Source organism: Leptonotus elevatus, chromosome 8, assembly GCF_054856555.1.
Source record: "Leptonotus elevatus isolate MCC_2025b chromosome 8, RoL_Lele_1.0, whole genome shotgun sequence".
In the NCBI taxonomy this organism is placed as follows: domain Eukaryota; kingdom Metazoa; phylum Chordata; class Actinopteri; order Syngnathiformes; family Syngnathidae; genus Leptonotus; species Leptonotus elevatus.
In genome coordinates this window covers 11,124,196-11,145,863 of record NC_141246.1, presented here as the reverse complement: position 1 = coordinate 11,145,863, position 21,668 = coordinate 11,124,196, and the positions used below count along the sequence as shown (strand labels likewise).

General features: G+C 38.4%; 1 protein-coding gene across 27 annotated transcripts in view; it reads left to right on the top strand.

Annotated features, from left to right (window-relative positions):
* The window catches only part of LOC147169749 (receptor-type tyrosine-protein phosphatase delta-like), a 192,452-nt gene extending 171,641 nt beyond the window's left edge, over positions 1–20,811 (top strand). For all 27 annotated transcript variants that reach the window (XM_086082825.1, XM_086082812.1, XM_086082827.1 and 24 more), the window contains 9 exons: positions 2,407–2,526; positions 3,696–3,850; positions 6,724–7,009; positions 13,325–13,503; positions 13,571–13,697; positions 15,076–15,201; positions 15,287–15,441; positions 16,647–16,782; positions 16,864–20,811. In XM_086082825.1, the coding sequence (XP_085938951.1) occupies positions 2,407–2,526; positions 3,696–3,850; positions 6,724–7,009; positions 13,325–13,503; positions 13,571–13,697; positions 15,076–15,201; positions 15,287–15,441; positions 16,647–16,782; positions 16,864–16,932 (1,353 nt within the window). In that variant the 3' untranslated portion in view covers positions 16,933–20,811. The remainder of the gene's footprint in view (positions 1–2,406; positions 2,527–3,695; positions 3,851–6,723; positions 7,010–13,324; positions 13,504–13,570; positions 13,698–15,075; positions 15,202–15,286; positions 15,442–16,646; positions 16,783–16,863) is intronic.
* Positions 20,812–21,668: the final 857 nt, after the last annotated feature.

Here is a 21,668-nt window from a genome sequence, read left to right as displayed (position 1 = left end):
CCTCTCTATTCTGTGCTTCTGTTTTTTTTTGTTTTTTTTGCTGTTTCTCCCTGTGCAATAGCCAAATGCGATGAGTTGAACTATTTTCAAAGCGCCACAAGGCACCCGCAGTCAACGAGGACTGACTTGGGTTTCTTGTTACCGCTGAAGTTCAGAAACAGTGCACATTAGTGTCTACACTTGCATGATCACACCTACAAATGTGCTTCCTGTCTAGCTGCAGTTCAGTAAAGTGTGTAGCATTCAATTTCATACACGAGGCTTTTAAACGACAACTTTATAGCATTGGTAAGAGTGAACTATGTGGCATATTTGCCGCAAAGAACATCAACTGCCTCGTAAAGATGAGGAATTGGCATCTTCGGAATATTTGCTTGGCTCTTTAGTGTTTTGAATGTTTACTATAAACCTGCCTTTCTCCGGTGGAGTTGGAGACTTGCTGGGGGAAATGATTTAATCGCGTTTAACGCCCGTCCACATTACATTACATTATTATGTGTTTATGCCAACACCAATGATCATAGATGGGATCAGTACGCAGCAAAAATTGTGAGTGTTAAAACTTCAGGGTTACATTTTTGGCAGTTTTAATTTTAGAAAAGAAGTCTAATTTAAATATTTTTAGAGTTTGATGGTGTTCAGAGTAGGTGTTATTTTATTTTATTATTTATATTTATTATTTTAGTTGATAATCTAGTGTTATATTAATTGTAGTAATTTAAGCAACTAATTAACTGAACAATGAAGAGTAATCGGTACACACTTGCGTAGTGTCAAATCAACACTGACCAGTGTTGATTGGTGTTAAATTTCTACTACCATCAGAGTAGTTTTAACTCTGTACTGTAAAATAGAGATAGACCGATAATTGGTCAGGTCGATTATATTGAGCATTTTGACGAATATCGATATCGGCCTTTTTTTTTTAATCTAACGGCCGATATAAGGGAAATCTAAAACCATTTTAATCTCAGGGAGCTATTTATTTACATTTCGGTTAACTTTATAAGAGATGCTATTAACCCTGGGAAACTTCTGAAGCATTTATTTTTGTTCGACACTAAAACAAAGATATGTGAAAGTTTAAGATTTCAGGTATTTTTAAATTTTGAGAACAAATATTTACTGTAGAAAACAATAGAGAACCTGATAACCTTGGGAGCTCCCTGAAAGTTTTGTTAGAAATTTAAAAGGATGTCAATTGTCTAAGATTAAAAAAAAATTAAAAAAAATTCTACATTTTTAAAAGTCTGAAAATTTGTTCAATAAACATGCTTTAAGACATTACAACAGAGTCAAGATTGACATTTGTATTTTAAACATTTTGGACGCCAATACCCCCCCCCCCCCCTTTACTGAAAATGAATATCTGCTTCAAATACTCCTTGACTACTAATAATCGGTATCGTCCCTAATCCTTCCAAAACTGTTAACTATCGTGTAGACTAATATAGACATTTTTAAGTTTTACATTCAACTCTGTAGGCAGTGAATTAACACTGCCGCTTTTGCTGTGTGTGATTCTTCTTTTAAGTGAGCCACACAAAAGCTCAGGTCTGCTGGTAGCCTGCACACCAGAATAAGGCATCCACACCAGACATGTGCTGTCTGCATATACGTTGAGTGCGGTTTTCAACCACCCCCCACTATGGTAGACCATTCTTGTCCTGATAGTGTCTGAAGGTCTGGTGGGAACACGGTGGAAAAGCTGTAATTACAGCCCGAATGTCCCAGGCCAAAATGCTTAATCCTCAGTCTGGAGCAGCGGAATGCAGAGCGAGCTGAGCCGAGCTGCGTTCCGTCTTTGATGTGAGGACCGAAGGGATCAGTGAGCAGCGTTTGCTTTGGCCTGATTCTGCCAAGGCTCTGGTACGCCCCTCCCGCTCCACTGGGATGCTTCGCTCTCTTGTGGTCTCTGAGGCTGAGCTGAAGAACTACAAGTACGGCGGTGTGATGCGAGGGGGATTTCAAGGTGTTTTGGGTGGCGAGGCGTGCCACGTCGTCTTTCGGGGATTTGTGAGGTTGGAGCGTTAGGGCCACGTCGAGTCAAGTGATACTCACTCAACTTTTCCAGCTCTGTGGTGGATCCCTGTGAACGTTTGCCAGGAGCTTCCTGGTGCACAGTTTTAGGGTATCAGACACTACTTTCGCAGGATCACACACATTGTAAAAAGATATCACTTCTCACAAGCACTAAAACCTCTTTCACACATTGGGTTACCACTTAGTTTTATCCCAACACTTCTGTTTGAATTTTGCAAAGTCTCACTGATCTGTTTTAATCCCCCAACCCTTTTCTTTTTTTTTCTTTTTTTCTTTTTTACCGTGTACACACTGTGCTCATGCACTTCTTTCCCACAAAACAAGCACTTGATGTCTCACAACATCCTCTGTCTTGATTTTTAGGTGAAATGCGACCAGTACTGGCCAACCCGAGGCACAGAGACATACGGCCTCATCCAGGTCACTCTGCTGGACACAGTGGAGCTGGCCACATACTCTGTCCGGACGTTTGCGCTTTACAAGGTAATTGTGACATGTGCAGTCAACCGCGACGCGGTTTACCAGCGCGTATTGATCCCTTCAAATATTTATGCTGCTTGTGTATTGATGCGCACTTGCTGCCATGTGACAGTAGCTACATGTGATGTTCATCCAACCTGAGCAATTTTTCCATCTTATTCTGTCACAGAATGTGGCAACTGTGGCTTTTTCAGTTTTTTTTTTATTATCTTGATGATCAACACAGTAAAGTGCACAGTAAATCTGTTGAGTAAATTGTTGTTGTTTGTTTGTTTTTCAGTATTTTACTCTCTTCCAAGTGTAAAAGTTTATTCTGTTTTGAGTGGAACCGAATATAGACTTTCTGGAGTAAAATTTACTCTACAAAATGTACTGTGTAGTTCTATGTGGGTACAGTAAACCCCTGAAAGAAAGCCCTGCCACAAATAGCAGCACAAAAAAAAAAACTATTTTACCGCCAAAAACGCTTAATAACGTATACTAAAATCCAAATGAATGCAGCCAAAAACGTTAATTGACGTTTACTACGTTTTTGTTTTTTTTCCCGGGGCAGTGGAACTTGTTGCGCAGCGCTGCCTAGTGAATGGGCTTGTGAAGTCACAAACACCCACTAACTATGGCCAGCAGATGTCACCATTGTATCTATTTTCAATGGGCTCCCGGTAGTATGGACAACATGGACATTATTATGAAACATGACGAATCTGATGACATTAATGATCAAAACCTTTATCACATTAAACCTACTTCACAGAGTGTCACAAAACAAAAATATTTGTGTCAAAGTCGTGTTTGTTGTTGTTTCAGGGATTTAGTGTAAGCACATTTTGTTTATTTAGCTTAACAAATATATTGTTAGTTGTAAATTTCACGTTTTATCGAAATAATATTTGTTGGTCCTCTCTGTCCCCATCAAATAGTACACAGCGTCCAGTGGTCGAGTGACCTATCTTTCAAAGTAGGTCAGTAGTCCCATGTTCAGTTTTCACACAAATAGAGCATTGGCTGATTAATACGCACTTGATGACAGGGTGTGTAGTAAGAGCAGCTGGTGTGCGTATGAAGTATTGACTCGAAATAAACTACCACACTGATGTTTGTGGGGTGTTCATTACATACGTTTTTTTACAAACACCCAACACTAATTCATAAAACACTTCTTTGGTTTCCAGAGTGGCTCCAATGAGAAGCGTGAGGTTCGTCACTTCCAGTTCACAGCCTGGCCAGACCACGGGGTACCCGAGCACCCGACTCCGTTCCTGGCCTTCCTGCGAAGGGTCAAGGCCTGCAACCCTGCAGATGCAGGGCCCATGATCGTCCACTGCAGGTGAGTAACGTGACACTCACTAACCCGGAATGGTTTGTAAATCCAGGCTGGACACCTCGACTAGAAATGTGTGAGAACAGCCCCGAGACATCTTGAACTGTAACAGTTTACACTTCTGATTTCACAGCATCCAAGGAGCCTCTAGTATAAAAAATATATAAAAGATAAAGTGGGGTTATTTTCCTGTATACGGTACACAAAGGAGGCTCATTAAATTGGCAGTCAGAGTGTGTAATTAACCGTCGTGGTGGTGGTTCTTCACTCCACAACCTCATTTTATAAATCCAGTCCAATCCAACTGTGAGCACTAATGGAACCTGAACCAAACCACAATTGGACCTGCTGTTACGTAAAACCTTTGCGCTCCTCCCTCAGTAACCTCCTTCTCACAGCTGCCTGTATGCTGACCTTATTTTGCATAAGCAGCGTCCACTGAAGCTGATATGGGTTCATAAGTTTATATTCGAATGCTGTCAGATCAGGAGCCGGGAGAAGTTTTGGAAGACTTGTCATTACCGAGAGCTGAAAGGAGGCTGTTATTTGCAGTAACCAGGATGGGAAGGCGATAGAAGGTTGCTGAGGGAATATGGGCCAGAGGCTCCCCAGAGGAAGAATTAGTGCTGTGAGATGCAGAAGGCAAAAAGGGGGATTGAGACAATGATTGAGAGGAAGAGTTAGCGAGGGACTGGGACTTAAATGATGAGCTATGAGCAGAAGGAGAGTAGCGATGGGAAATAGGCGAGGTCAAACTGTGGACACGGCGAATGGAAGTGGTGAATTAAAGAAGAGGAAAGGTGCTGGCTGATGGCTGAGTGTGTGAAAGGTACTTAGAGGGGGAAATGAAGAGGGAGGTCGGTCAAGGCGAGGAGGGGTTGGTGAAAAGGTTGAGAAACTCGTCCTAATCTTTGCTCGCAGTCAGATGGAGTATCTAACAGGATTAGCAGGCAAATTTAATTATCTCGCCCAGCCTCCGTCATAATGTGCCTTCACGTATCAAGCAGCCTGGGAATCAAACAACGGGCCAAAATCTCATTCAATTCATTCTGCCATTTAAAAGAGGTTTTTTATTCACTTAGGGAACCTGCTTGCTAAGGAGGTTTTGCCAATTTGCTACCAGCACAGCAGAAATGAGTAGGAATTTTGAGTAGTTCATATTTGGACTGTGTGGAGATCGGAGAGTATGTACAGTATTCATAATGGTTGTGCTGACTCATCGCCGATGTCAATTTTTATGCACAAATGTTGCTAGTTTGCATGTTTTGACACTTTATCTAAGAACTTGCGCACTGCAGTACAGTGGTGCTATTTCGCAACATAAGTTATTTCAGGTCCCTTTAAGCCAGTGCAAAAAGTCCATAGTTTGAACAGAGCTAATTAATATTCAGACAAGTACAGTATAAAAATTAGGAATAGTATTGTAACAGAGGGAAGAGTGAGTCAGGATAATCTTAATTTTAGGAAAAATGAAAGGTTTCCCAAGAGAGGAAATTTCTGTAGCATCATCATATTTATTTGCAAAAAATATTAAAAATATATATATATTTATTTTTATTAATTTTTTAATATACAAAATATTATCGGACTTGTGTTTCACCTCTGGAGCTTTTTGCTTAAAAATTCGACTGGCAGCTTGGAGTCATTGTATTGATGATATGGTGAGTTATGTACATTACCATTTGCATCGATGGCAATCGTCAAAATGTGTGACTTCATTGTAAAAATTTGAATAATCTTGAATCGATTGTCCTTTTCGCGCCTGATATCAATTCATAAAACCATTAATTTATTATTTTAATAGCTATTTTTCCCATAAATTCGTAAGAAAATTGAATTTTAAAGGCCAGTATCTTACTTTTGAAAAAGAATAGTATTTTTCTCACATTTATGAAAAAAAACTGACCTATTGCACTTTAACACAATTCAGAATATTCTAATTTATATTTACAATTATTGAATTAGAATTATAAAAATATTTTCATCTCATCCTTGCTAATTTTAATGTTTGTGTAGCACTAAATTAACAAGTTCTACTTTCATTAATAAACGAAATAATTTAACCGGTTACTGCCTGCGCAAAATTTTATTTGGAATTTAATGTTTTTATCATGTACTTGATATTTAAGAAGAATTGATGTTACAAAATGTATCAATATCAGACTGAATTGAAGCAAATTGAATCAAATTGGAAAAAAATCTAAATCATATTGAACTGAGCCCTTGTGAATCGAAATCGAATCGATTAAGGAAATTAGAATCGATACCCAGCCCTACTGCTTTAAAAAACATGCTGTCCTGCCTGGCTTCAAAATGTAGTGTGTTGGATAGTGTGACGGTGCACACCTCCCACTGGGGAACACACATTCGATACATAAGGTACCGTATTTTCATATTCAAAGTGTGATATATTTTCTAATGGATTTCAGTGTCATGTACAAAATCTCAGGAAAACTCCACGCTCCATGATTTACAGCCAGCCTCAATCTTCAATGATTCATGTGTCAGGACGGGAAAATGTGTGTAAATAAAAAGTATGCAAGACTGGCACGTAAAAAGAAGACTTACCCGTTTACACGAAAAGGAGAAGATGGCACTTAATCCTTGAATCCAGAAGTAATCATCCTAATTTAACTTGTTAAATAAAATGGCAACTGCAAAATGGCCTACTGGTGGCTAGATTTGTGCAAATGACACAAAAACTATATTTTCTTTCAAAGACAAAATAAATGGCACACTACCTAGTCAAGTAAGTATTAGTTAAGTCAAGTCTCATGAATACAAAGTCAAAATTGGTGACCTAAGTCAACTTGACTTGACATGACATCTTTGCAAATACGAAGAAATCATGAAATTGATTTCCCCATTTACATATTCAGTGCGGGAGTGGGCCGCACTGGTTGCTTCATCGTGATCGACGCCATGGCGGAACGGATCAAGCACGAGAAGACGGTGGACATCTACGGCCACGTCACGCTAATGCGCTCCCAGAGGAACTACATGGTCCAGACGGAGGACCAGTACATCTTCATCTACGACGCGCTGCTGGAGGCCGTGACCTGCGGGAACACGGAGGTCCCCGCCAGGAACCTGTATTCATACATCCAGAGGCTGACGCAGATTGAACCTGGCGACAATGTGACCGGCATGGAGCTGGAGTTCAAGGTGAGCAATTACCAACGATCGTCTTTGCACACAGGAAGTTACAATAGATTGATAGTCATCGATCCGTCCATTTCCTGTACTGCAACTTGCTGGAAGAAGTCAGGTATGTGAACCATGACACTACCAATTGTCTGATCTAGTGTTCATTTCCTTTACCAAGACTGAACACAAATATGTTCGTCAACGCACATTTTTCACCAGACGAAGACTAGACTAGACTACTAATTCACTCGCAGCCATTTTCACTGAAGCAACCCCCTTCACTCCCGGCCGTTTTACTGGATTTTGACTGATTTTGCAAGGCCCACAGAATATTGTCTTCTATTGCTATAAAAACATGGAATATCCCAAAAGAAAGATTAGAGTCTCTTCTTTCATCAGGAAAAAAAAAGTATATTTCTATATGTTTCCGTTTTGCAGCAAATAGCATTAGAATAGATGCCACCTGCTGGCCATTCTTGTAATAACTACCATTGCTTCAAGCATTCTCTTCAGTTCTGAGGCTGCATCATAGCCTTCTGTATGCTCTAGCATAAAAAAATAAAAAAATAAAAAAAACCCATTAAAACGTATAAATACGTCTTTGGGAGCATGGTCATATTTAAAATAGAACATATTTATACGTTTTGGGGAGCACATGTGTTAATAAACAATAACTGGAACTAAATCAGTCCGCATCTTTGTCGACTAATGAAGACGAGACGAAAATGTACTTCACTTAATAAAAAACGGACTAAAATCTATGGAGATTTCAGTTCATGAGACGAAAAAAAAAATTTTTTGTAAAATCCTTTCTCTGCTAATCTGTCACTGTAACACTGTCATGTGACACCTAGTGACACAAATATGCAGCCAGTGAGTGCAAGATGCACAATAACATGAGACAGACAGGAGGTGGATTCATGGTGAAAGGTTAAAAAAAAATATATATATATATAGTATATTATAGTTATACTTATAGCGCCACATTAATCCAACGGCTATAACGTTCCAGCAATAAAGTTAATCTGACTAATGCTTGTTAATTTACGAGCTTGTAGCATGGAGCCATAGTAGCCACTTGTTGATACAAAGTAATTGTGTGATAAATTGTTTCTCATCAAAAATATGAGACAAAATCTTATGTGAAATAGTTTTAGATCCTAAATGTTTAACATTATCTGCTGACAAATATATATATATATATATATATATATATATATATATATATATATATGTATATATATTTATTACAGGGGTAAAGTGATCCTGACTAAAACTAGACTAAAACATTGATTGACGTGTTGATTTGTTGACTAAAACTACACGAATAAAATTCTGTTTTCTTGGACTAAATAAAGACTAAAATGCTAGATTTATGCTGACTAAAAGTTGAGTAAATAAAAATGGGATGAGGTTGACTAACAATTATATATATATTTTTAAACAAGCATGATAGAAACCGGACTAAAACTGAGACTAAATTTAAAAATGTCTGGTAAATTAACACTAGCCTGTTCTTATCAAATCAGAATAAATGACCACATTTGTCAAATTGATGCCCCATTATACAACGCTGCTACTTCTCTGCTGGCACAGTGGCACATCCCATGATTTGAAATTTGAACTTACTTTGAATAGATCATAACTCTTGAAGCTCTTAAAAAATTTTTTTAAAAAAGACACACACAGACAGCAGGTTAATGATCCATGAACTTTACATCCGAACCTAATTGAGAAATTGCAACATGAAGTAAATTATGAAGAACGTCAGATGACTTTAATGAGAGAAAAGAGCCGTTTGTCCTCGGAATTGTTCGTCAGCCACTTTTCATATTGTGGCTTTTTATTGGAAAACCTCTTCGCAAGAACAAACTGCATTCTGACCTTGACCGTCTCTCTGACAGCATCTTTCCCCGAGGCACTTACAGGCTCTTTTAGTTCCAACTGCATCCCCTCCGAGAGTCTTCATATAGTCCAGACGCATGGTTGAAATTGAAAAGGATTATGGGATTCAAAGGAAAAGACCATTTTACAAACTGCTTTAGAACGCAAGCAGGCAATGTTGTTCCAGAAGTTGTGAGTTTTTCAGTAAAAGGTCACAACTTCATAGAGTCAAACAAAAGCCTGTTTCATTGAGCTCCTCTGCTGATGCCTCAAAATTCCCGTCCTGGCAGCAGCAGTCTCCAAAGAATGACAATGAACTCTGCGCCCTGCCAGCTGTCTTTCCAGTCTTGTATTGATGGAAAACACGTGGCCGGGTCGCTTCATTCATCGCATTCCATCGCGGTGTTACTGGGCACCGTGGACCAACACATGGAAATGCACTTTCCATCACTAAAGTTGTAAATCTGACATCAACCGCGTGAATCTCGAAGAACGCAATCTGTTCCAGCAAGTACACCGCTGGTGTAATGGAGCTCGATTTGATGAATTCAACTGGTGTAATCGTAAAATAAAATTGGAAGGGTTTTTTTCTATGAAAAAGACTGCTAATGATAAATAAATGGTGACACTGGTTTCTTACTGCACTTTGAATGCAAGTCCGATTATTTTCCGTAACTTAGACACTTTTGTTGAATTTAGTATTTTTGTGGCGAATATAGGTCATGAAAACACACAATAATCCTTTACTCAAGTACAATAATTTCTCAAATATAACACGCACCCTGCATATTATGTAGCGTGACCAAATGTCTTTTCTCGGGCAAAATGTTCACTTTTTTTACGCGACAAACGGGCGTAGGGAAAAAAGAAAGGCAGGTTTTGCAAGTTTTTATTGTGTATATATATATATATATATATTTATTTATTTATTTTTAATACAAAATAGGTCAGCATTTAGTTAAAATAATAAAAATGTAAATATGTTTTTGGGGCAATGCCAATATTTAAAATAGAATGTTTTTATACGTTGTTGGGAGTGAATGAGTTAAGATGAAATATAAAAACATTATTCAAACGGCTATAAGAAAAAAAAAAACTGAGCGCAACACTCATTATATGCTGGGATGTGAGCACATATACGGCTGGTAATGTTGCAAATGTAAGGATGGATTAAGTTGTGCATGTAGATGTGAAAAAGATAATTGTCCGGAAATGCCGATATTTAATTCATGCCATATTCGTGACAAAAGTGGACTTTACGCTATAGATCAGGGGTGTCCAAGTCTGGTCCTCGAGAGCCACTATCCAGCCTGTTTTCCATGTTTCTCTCCACTAGCACACCTGATTTGTGATCAGGATCGTTATCGGGCTTCTGCAAAGCTTGCTGATGAGCTAATGGCGTATTTACGCAAAAACTCACCGCAGCTGACTGAATGAATGAGGAAATGAAATGTCGTGTGTGGCTGAAAGGAGGCGGGTACAGAGAAAAACTTGAGGTTCATTGTGATAAACCTGCTACCGACCAGGTTAGGTTCATGGACTCTGTTACTACGGTAACTGACCGAGAGCTTAGATCACCTCTTTTTATGAAACAGGCTACAGTTACCTTTTTTTCCTCTCGTTTCAGTTACCTCCCTTTCTGAAAAGGAAAACGCAGTTTCCCTTATTTCAGGGTTTATTGACTCAGGGTTCTCACTAAACCTGCTTGTTGAAATGGACCCCTGGTAATGCTTTGCCAAACCCAGAGGGTAAGGGTTCAATACCGGCTTGCCCCATTTAAAAAGACAAAAAAGTTCAATTACAGGAGCAAAAATGATTGCGCTTGCCTTACAACATTTTTTTTTTGTCACTTATTAAGTAAGATTTCAAATGATAGTCCTGTTTTTTGTTTGATTTTCTACCCATACAGAGAAGGCATGTTCAAATAGTTATAATGACATCTTTGAGTAAACTTTGAGCAACATTTATGTATCTCGAGGCCGGACCAAGTGTCCTCTTTTTGGAAATCAAATTATGGTCACCGAGTTATTAACATATTGGAATTAAAGCACAACTTTTTCTCACAGCCCCAAGTTTGTCGTTTTTTATATTTTGCATGTACTCGTGTATAATACATCCCAGCAATTTTGGATTTTTAGCAAAATAATAGGGTGTTATTCCCAAAATTCCACGCGTGATGTTTTGTGTGACTTCAGAGATGTACTTTTTTTTTCCAAAAGTTCTCTCCAAACCCCTCAATGTTCAACTTTACTGGGGTTCCACTGAAGTCTTAAGGAGCCTCACTTCACATGAAGATTATTTTTCCTTCTGGCTGCCACCCGGGCATGATTTTATCCGGACCTGCTCAAAATAATGACATGTTTTAAAGACACAATGGTCTGTTTGTCCCGGATTGTCTTGATAAGACCGTCTTGATTGTTGGTGATCGAAACCAGACTTCAGAAGTACCAAAAGAAATGGCATCTAAACTGGTGGGGTTTTTTCGTGGGGGATTTTCCCGCTTTGTTGCGTCTTAAGGAAAATAAAGTTTGTCTGTTTCTCCCACAGCATTCCCATAGCCACCAATATTGGAAGCTTACTTTGCGGGACCCTATTGTTACCAAGCGAGGGGTATTGTTTCATTCCCCTCGGAGTCTGTGGTTTCCCTCCGCCTGGTCTCTCTCGTTTTGAGACGTCATTCATTGGTCAAGTATGAGAAAGTACAATTGTGTGTTCCGGGGCTACGGGATCAGTTAAGGGTCACACATGTAGAGTGAGACAAGATGGGGCCTTGTGGTTTCCTGCCCCCAACTTTGGAGTCTCTTGCTGTTTCTCTTATTTGTCTTTATTATGCGCCATTCCCTTTCAATGCCCCCATCCCATAATATTCTCTTGTTTATTCACTTGTCTGACTGTGTACCCCGAGGCTGGCCAGTAAATAGGATTTTTCTCATTTCACTTGTGCACTGCGCCAGAAAACTTACACCAAAAGACATTTCAGTGAGGCTCTGTCTGGGCTGCTTTTCTGTCTTCCATTCTTTTGCCTCCGTTCTTGTCACGCACTGGGAGTAATGATCGCTTTTTGTTGCTACGCTGTAGTCACACTTTGCTAATAACATTACTGTAATATTTTCCTTGCAGCTATATCAGTAGCCCGAGTTGAATTGCATTTTAACCTTGGGGTGAAAATTTGTTGTGTTCCACTTTTTTTGTTGTTTTGCTTTTTTTACCATGCTCACTGTTTAAGTGTGACTGGTTTCTGTTTAAGATCACCTTCCTACATGTCTGTATTCTTATTGGTTGACTTTTCAGTCATTGGACGAAACAGCCGTCAGTAAAAATATTGAATATAGAATTGCCACTGATTGGTGTTTACATGTAAAGTATTAGTAGTTCATAGTTCAATGTTATTTTTTTATTATTTTTAATGTAGTAAATTTTGAAGTATAATTAGAGGTTGTTGTTTTTTTATTTTGCTGTTGTTTTTTTTATTTTGTGAAAAATATAGCAAATTTAGAATTATACTTTTTTTTTTTGCATTTTGCTGTTAGCATTTTATTCTGTGGAAAATGTAGCAAATTTGTAAATATAATTTGAATTGTTTTATTTTGCTGTAGTAATTTTATTAATTTAGAATTTGAATTATTTAGAATTTATAATGATACTTTTTTTTAATTTGTTCTTTTTTTGCATTTTGCTGTTGGAATTTTATTTTGTGGGAAATGTAGCAAATGTTTAAGTATAATTAGATTTTTTTTGTTTTGCTTTTTTAGCAAATTTAGAATTAGTTTTTTTTTCTGGGTTCTTTGTTTTGCCATTTTTGTATCGAATTGGGTCTTTCTTAGTCCCACAATGGGTGCATTCCAGTTTTGCAGTAGCAAAGTGGACATTAGCAGCTAACAAGAATCATGATTTACATATTTTTAGTACCAGACAATGATGCTAAGCAGAGTGAGTGTGTATAGGACAACGGTATGTTAATAATAAATCTTACATTTGCAAATGTGAATGTCAAACTGTACAAGAATACATACAGTAGCTACAATATACAGTATACAGAACTGAAAAGTCAACATATAAACAGTTAAGAATTACCGTTACGCAGAAGTACATTTCTTCAGTGTTGTCGCATAAAAATATATAATTAAATATCTCACTTTTGTGAGACTGTAAATAAACACACAAAAAGGTTCGCATTGCAGAGACACATGATAATAAAACCTGGCATGTTTAAAAATGTATATATGTGTTTATAATTAACATAGAATACATTTTATAAGTGCAAAGGCATATGATGCAGTTTTGGTGATTGTAACAGAAAAGTAACACTGAAGTCGTGTAACTCAATTGAGAGATTAGTATTAGAACAAATGACTTTCGGGAGACGGTGACTTGAAGTGAATTTCCTGACACTGTTAAGTGTGCTCTTACCCGCCCGTCATCTGCGCCTTGTCATGTTTTGTGTGCCAGCGTCTGGCCAGTGCCAAGGCCCACACGTCCCGCTTCGTCAGTGCCAACCTGCCGTGCAACAAGTTCAAGAACAGGCTGGTCAACATCATGCCCTACGAGACCACGCGCGTCCCCCTGCAGCCAATCAGAGGAGTGGAGGGCTCCGACTACATCAACGCCAGCTTCATCGATGGATACAGGTCAGTCACCACTTGTTGTCGGCTGCCGAAGCGGTGTCAATGTTTGTAACGCCAAGTGTGATTATAGGCAACAGAAGGCCTACATTGCGACGCAAGGCCCGTTGGCGGAGACCACGGAGGACTACTGGAGGATGCTGTGGGAACACAACTCCACCATCGTTGTCATGCTCACCAAATTGAGGGAGATGGGACGGGTAAGGACGCTGCCATGAAAAAAAGTCGATTTTATTTATTACATATTCAAAAAAAAATTGTATTGTATAATAATTTGCAAACTTAATTCCTAAATTCATAAATAATAATAATGGGGGGGGCGGCGGTTGGTGGGGTCGGGGGGTGGGGGTGCTAGGGTGGGGGGGGTTGTAAGGTTGGTGAAAGACTCTGGTTGGTAACCCGGTGGGTAGTAGGTGCTGGATTTCACTTTCCTTTCTTTTCTTTGATCCTTCCTGGGGTCTCCTGACAACCTCACGACTCTAGCTGGATTCTGAAATATTCGGTTTTGGTGAACAATATGGGATTTTTATGAAGGTTTTAGGTGAACTAATGAGTACAGTCTTAGACGCACGTGCACACATACTCACCCACATACAAAATAGAAGAAAAAAGGAAAGAAAAAAAAGAGCAATGATGATGACATGTCAAATCGGTAAAATTAGCTCTCTCGGCAAATAATAATAATAATAATAATAATAATACAAATTAAAATAGAGAATGGATTATGATTTTATTATTAAAATCAACTATTTTGCTTACTGTCCCTGTCGGGTGGAAAGCTTCTACAGTATGTTCAAATGCGGCAATTTTCATAATTTTCGGTCAGTCCTCACGTTGATCTGTTATTTGCACAAATTTTTGACTAATCTAAATCAAAATGAAAATATGTCTCAACAAAGCTGCCCGTTTTGAACTTGTTCCCTCTTTTACGAATGAACTGGCCCCGTTTTCAAATTCAAATGTGGTCCTTGAGCACAAAAGTTTGCCCTCCACAGTTGTCTATTCTAAACTTGTTGTTGTCTCATTGTTTTCCTTTCTGCCAATTTTCCTCCAACTGTAATATGTTAATCCAAGCGTTGCTATTGATTTTGAAATCTGTACAGTTTTGAAAAATGAACAATCCAATACGCTTATATTAGTTGAGACTTGTGGTATTTTGTAATTTGACATGCGAGACAGCAGCTGTTATTTGTTTGTTTAATTGGGTAAAGACGGACTCACAAAGGAATACGTATCAGATAATGTTCAAAAAATAGATCTTTAATTGCCTCATTGTTGTCTGTTTTAAACAAGACACATACACTTGATTTGATTTCATCGGCTCCACATTTTTCTTTTGACTCAATAATGAGAGGAAATGATGTGCATTGTGAGGACACGACTCCGACAATACATTTTGTTTGCAATATTGAGTAAACGGTGGGCACAACTATTTGATTTGTAATCAAGAAGTTGAATGCAGTTGAAAGTGGAACTGACGAGCAAACGGTAGCAGTGTGAGAAATATTGACAAAAAGTACACAGCAAGACAAAAGTAGATCCCTCCAAAGTGGCATTTTGTGTCGTGTGTCCACACAGGAGAAATGTCACCAGTATTGGCCCGCAGAGCGCTCAGCTCGGTACCAGTACTTTGTGGTGGATCCCATGGCCGAGTACAACATGCCTCAATACATCCTCCGAGAATTCAAAGTCACAGACGCCAGAGTGAGTCATGCAATCTCAAGCGCACGTGCGTGATGAAGCGTTTCAAAGTCCGAGTGGAATAAGCGATGCGCGTTCTTTCCTCCAGGACGGACAATCGCGGACGGTTCGTCAATTCCAGTTCACCGACTGGCCGGAACAAGGAGTGCCAAAGTCGGGGGAGGGATTCATTGATTTCATTGGCCAAGTGCATAAAACGAAAGAACAGTTTGGCCAGGATGGACCAATTACTGTACACTGCAGGTAAACAAAACAAAACAAAGGTCAGGTTGGTATTCTTGCAAGTATATTGCCAGGAAATTCATTTTAGAATTCATTTGGAGGATTACCAGGGTTGTAATTGTTTCCGATTTTTCATGATATTATTCGTATTGGCTTTTGTTTATTTTAAGTTCAGTTCGTTTTAATTAGTTGTTAGAGCCAGTTTGTTTGCTTTTATTAGTTATATTTTCTGGTAAATGCTTCATTTTAGTGTTAGTTTTAGTTTTTTAATAGATGGACTATTTTTCATGTGCAGAATAAAAAAAAAGGTTTGTGTAATAACATAAACAACAATTCTCAAACAATTAGCCTTCCTTCTGTGGCTATGGATGTACAAAAATACTGTTTTGTTTTGTTTTTTAATTAACCCTGAAAGCTCATTTATGATATTAATTGACAAAGATGAAAACGAAGAAATGTTTTGCTATAATTATAGTTAGTTTGATAAACGTAAGATGTCGTTTCAGTTATTTTTCGTATTTTTTTAAACGCATTTGACTTTTTATTTCCTTCGCAAAAAATTTACTTTGTTAGTTTTTCGTACTATAATAACCTTGATGTGAATATATGGGAAATCTGCTCATTCCTATTCTCTTAATTTTACTTTATAACTTGCAGCACCATGTTGATACATTTGAGACAATATTACAAAGTCATCCGAATTATTTTCTTTTAGCTAGCAATTGTCTACTGCAATATTTATACATACAGTATGTCAAAATCAAAATGTATTTTTTAATCAGCTTTTGACATTTCATATAAATGATCAAAAAATTTCCAATTGTAACAAACAGTTATTTACATATATATATATATATATAGGTTTATCATTTTGAAATTCCAATGGAGTCTTAAAACAAAGAAATATAAAATGTCTTAAATAAAGCAAATGTATACTAATATCAGGGTTTCCCCCAGTGCTTTAAAGGCCTAGCGGGCTGGCATATATTTTCCCGGGACGCAGTCTAGGGGAAACCATGAATATGATGGTATACTATACAGTTTCTGTAAAATAACGAAAGCTTCCACCTCCCCAAAAAAAAAACATGTAAACCTAAATAACATAAAAATGCATCGAACCAAATTGTGTGAGCTTCACAATACAGTTTCAATGAACTATCCCATTTTTCAAATAAGTGCAGTTAATTTTACAAATATTACTGAAGTGCCAACGTGTCTCCCACCAGTGCTGGAGTAGGCCGGACGGGCGTGTTCATCACGCTGAGCATCGTCCTGGAGAGGATGCGGTACGAGGGCGTGGTGGACATCTTCCAGACGGTCAAGATGCTGCGCACGCAGAGACCCGCCACCGTTCAAACAGAGGTCAGTCTCTCATGTTGCTTTTTATTTTTTTTATTATTTTTTTTTTTTGCAATTCTCACCAGTGTCTTGTGCCTCTTCCAGGACCAGTACCAGTTCTGCTATCGTGCCAGTTTGGAGTACCTTGGAAGCTTTGATCACTATGCAACATAAAAGCGTCACGGCACGTCCCACCTCATCCACTCGCCCGTGGATGAACGCGCCAGGCGGCGACGTGTCTGTGAAGAGAGCGCCACCAACATGCAGAGTGAAAGGGGTGGGGGGGGGTTGGGGGGAGTGCCGCGTATACCCACAAAGAGCACCTCTAACTGAGCCATAGCAACCTGCTTGACAAGGGGTCTCCACCTGCCCCTTTGACCCAAACACGGCCATTGGTCAGTCCGAAGAAGCAACTCGCTCCAGTACTTGATCAGAATCGACGTTGTCTTGGTTTCCTTTCAGTCAGTTGCTTCACATTGTTCGGGTGCGGAACAGTTCACCTCATCCACCACCAGTGTAGCATCACCAACCTTGATTGATAGAGTGTCACAGGACAGTTGATTTTTTTTCTATCTTTAGACAAACTCCGAGGCATCCATCATATGGACGTCTCGTGGACGGACTCAAAATGGGACTTTGGAGCAGCGGAGAATTTGCCAACAGGAGAGTGGAAACTCACCGAGCACACAGTATTAAGGAGACACAGACCCGCAATGGACACCTCCGAGTGTTTTCCACCCTTTGTTTGTTGTTTTTATGGAGGCAGACTCTTGTTTCCTATAAATGAAGAAGACATTTCAATCACTTAGTCATAAAAAATAAAGCACCAGTCAAACTTAATTCGTCACGATTTGAGACAAGGGGAATCTGAGAGGTTGAAAAAGCACCACCATCACAAACAAAAGATCAACTTGGGACTCATTTTAAAAAAAAAAAGAGAAAAAAAAGAAAAGTGGGCTGGCTTATAACATTAGGCACCCATTTTGTTTTTATACTTTCGGTTCCTTGTTGATTTTTTTTATGTTAGCAAATATTTTTATTCAAAGGAATACAATCAAAAGTTGTCTGGGGTTTCTCGGAAAAGTTCCACCATTCACTCTTCTATAATCACTTTCATTTGCATGAGCAAGTCAATGAAGTCTTTGCCTGCCAGATGCTTGATGGTTTCGGGTTCGGGGGAAGGGTAACATTTCAGGATTAGAGCATCCAGTTAGGTTCATGTTTAGGGCTCTGGATTATGTTCTATCCGATTTAGGGTCAGGGATCACATTTAAGGGTAGGGTTTTGGGTTTAGTATTTCAGGTTCAAGGTTACATTATAGCCAATGGGTGATTTGGTTCGGGTTCGATTTAGCGTCCAAAGCATCACTATTACGTGTGCTGTCCCACGCCAGTTCTCCATTCTGCATGTAAATCGGGAGAGAGCACAAAAGAGTGTAGATCACAAATCCGTGTTTTGGGGGGTTGGGTATGAAAATCTATTTAAAACGTCACCTAGATTTTAGAACAAGACTCGTGGAAATGCGTCGAGACGACGTTCTCACCGGAATGCTCACCACTGACTCGTGTGTCTGTCTGATTCCGTGTGCAATAAGTAGATGTATTATATATATTTTTATGTCCACTTATTTACTGCAGTCACATGCCATGATGATGCTGATGATGATGATGATGATGATGATGATGAAGATAAATATTAACGATGGCGCATCACGTCCCAGACACGAGGATGTTAAACAACATCTCGTATCACGTCGCCGCCACCCCAAGTAGGCAATGTTGTTGTCACGGTAACCGGGAAACGAACGAATGATTGCAACTCCCAATGAATAGTTTAAGTTTAGATTTCTAGTGCCTTATATTACACGCCTATTTTGATAAAGTTACGTTTAAGGGTTCTTGTGTATTTTATGTGTGCACACTTATGTATGTTTGTGTTGTATGCATGTGTGTGTGTGTGTGTGTATGTGACAGAGAGGGCGAGAGAATGTGTATAATTTAGTTATGCTCCACTATGTGAAAATTGCTGGTGTGTTCTGTTTTTCTATGGTAGGCTGGCTCATCATAGTCATCACTTTAAAAGGAATGCAGTCATATCGCTTTGAAGGAGAACAAATGAGCACAACTAAGACCCGACTGCAGTAAAGCAAATGTTTATTTCAAAAGTATGAGCTATGAATTAAATGAGGATTTGAATGAAAAAAATGTCTGCAGCGATAGCAAAAGGCAGACTTTCTATTAGCGCATTTCCTCAAACAGTGGCCTCTCGTATTTTCCTCACAAGGGTGACCATGCGCTTTGTTTGCTCTTTTTTTTTCCGAATTTATGCCATGTGGCATAAAGACCACTAATGCCGTAATTTAGTGTGGTGCCTTTCTTCTGTGACGTTCTTAACACGATATCGTCTTAGCTCAAATCATCTTTACCCATTGAAATGAGTGGAAATACTATTAATCCATTCCAACCCCCCCCCCCCCCAAAAAAAACACATTTGTGTGTCCTAATGAGAATCATAAAAACATAGTGATGACAAACATAAAAATTAAAAAAAAGTAAATAAATAAACGGTTTGTGCATCATTTAATGCCGCAATTCAATTATAATAATAAAGTCTGAATAATTATGAAGAATAATGTAATTAGTCATCTTTCGTAGACAATAAATGCTTATGAGTATTATATTATCTGGCTATGCTGTCTGTGTTCAAATATCTGTTGCTTAGAGGGTTCTAAAACCACAACTATCATTGCTAACTATTAGCATGGCATTAGCCGCTACGTGTTAGCATTAAGCTAGCGGGGGCATTCCTAAGTTATTTGGATGTAAAAAGTGAATTGCCTTTAATTTGATAGTAAACTTCAAATTGGCATTAAATAGCTTGGAAGTCTCTTTGTTGATGAATCATCACTTTTTGCCAAACTGCGACTTCCAGTGAAGTGAGCACATTTGAGTTCACTACCACCATGTAGCGCTCGTGTCTCAAGTTTGCGCTCATGTGTTAAAGCAAAAAAAATAGTCCAGATTCAATCTCAAGGCACCACTTTACAGTATTTTTTTATATAATAGTTAGTAGAATACATCATTATAATTAAATCTCATTATCTGTTGAAAAAAAAATGACATGATTATATTATGATTTGAAACTCCTGCAGGTGAGTGAATAAACACCATCTGGCCACTATATGAGGAAATCAAAGCAGCAGAGGCATTTTTATTGTCAAATTGTGTGTATACAGGAGTAAATCCCACAGCCAACAGTGTTCCTTGCCCTGCCCTCCTCTTTTCCATGTTGCATCTCTTAATGGCACCGTTCTGGTGCCCCCGGTGTTGTTTTTGTATGCATGGTACCACTTTGGAGATGCCCCGTTGGTCGCACCTGTAATGGGAAGACTTGCACTTTCTCTCTTGTACTATGCACTAAATCCTCGTATCTCTGTTAGCCCACACCCCAACCCCTTCCAAAAGAAAAAAAGAAAAGAAAAGAAAAAAAGTTTTACTTGAACTCGCTCAACATGGACCCTGTAATTCTCACGCAGTTGTGTATATGTAAATAACACCGAACACAGAGACTAATTGAAATTCTTAAATGATTAAGATGAAGAGTAAGTCAGATATACAGAGTGATATAGCAAAAGATTGCACCAGAAATCACCGTTTATGGCACAGAAATACGTGCAATAGATCACCTCGTGGCTTTGTTGCACCACAAATGAGTTTCACGATAAAAGTGTTCTATTTTAACCCCCCCCAATGTATCATGTAGATGGATAAAAACTGGAGTTTATAAATTGTATAAAAATGAAAATAATGGTGTGTTGCTTGGATCAGTCCCGTCGAACTGGTCTGTATATGTAAAGTTTTTGTTTTTGTCTGTTTTTCATTTTCTGCTCCGGGTCAACAAGTGCTTTTTATTTTCTTACATTGGTTCTCGGAGTGTGTGCAAACCTGAGGATGGGAAAAAAACACACGGGTCTGTATGGATTTCTGTTCTTTGTCGACACAAGTTTCATTTGTTACAAATAAACTCAAGTCAAATAAAAGACACCGAACCTGTTGACTGACTCCACACCATTAATGTATATTTTGTTGGCCACATTTCAGAGTGACTTTCACCTGTATATACATAACAATGCCTTTAATAATTACTGTGTCATTTTAGTAGGAAATTATACCAACCAGAATTCACAATGTTGTTTATATCCATTATTCATATATAATTAATATAAAAACGTTTTCCCTTTGAAAGTTGGCAGAACATCTTTAAATCTCATCTACAGTAAATCTTGTATAAAAAAAATAAAAATAAAGGAGGAATCCTACGCATTATTTATATATATATATATATATATATTAGGGGTGTGAATTGCCTAGTACCTGGCGATTGTTTCGTATCACGATTCATTAGTCACGATTCGATAACAATTAATCCCGATGCGAATCTAAAAATTGATTATTGCAATTTTTTTTTTTACTCAAATTTAGAAAATACTAATCAGTAAACTTGTGTGTATGATTATAACTGAGCCACTGCATTTAACAAACAGGTTGCAGTCTGTTTCACGTTTGAACAGCACTGAAATTAAATATTAAGGCTTAATGTTCCATTAAAATAACATCCTTCCATGCTTAATGTGTGAATACTAACCCTAAATAAGACGTTTTGTTGAATATTCCCATAAAACATTGATGTTTAAAAATTGTAGAATTGCGCGTTTTAATATCGCGATATATTGCCGAATCGATTTGTTTCTAACACCCCTAATATATATATATATATATATATATATGTGTGTGTGTGTGTGTCTGTGTGTGTGTTTGTGTGTATACATGCTGGGATCGAACAAGGCAAGGCATGATACGAAGAGTTCCAAGACGAGGCCGTGAACGTAGAACAACCTGCAGAGAAATGAT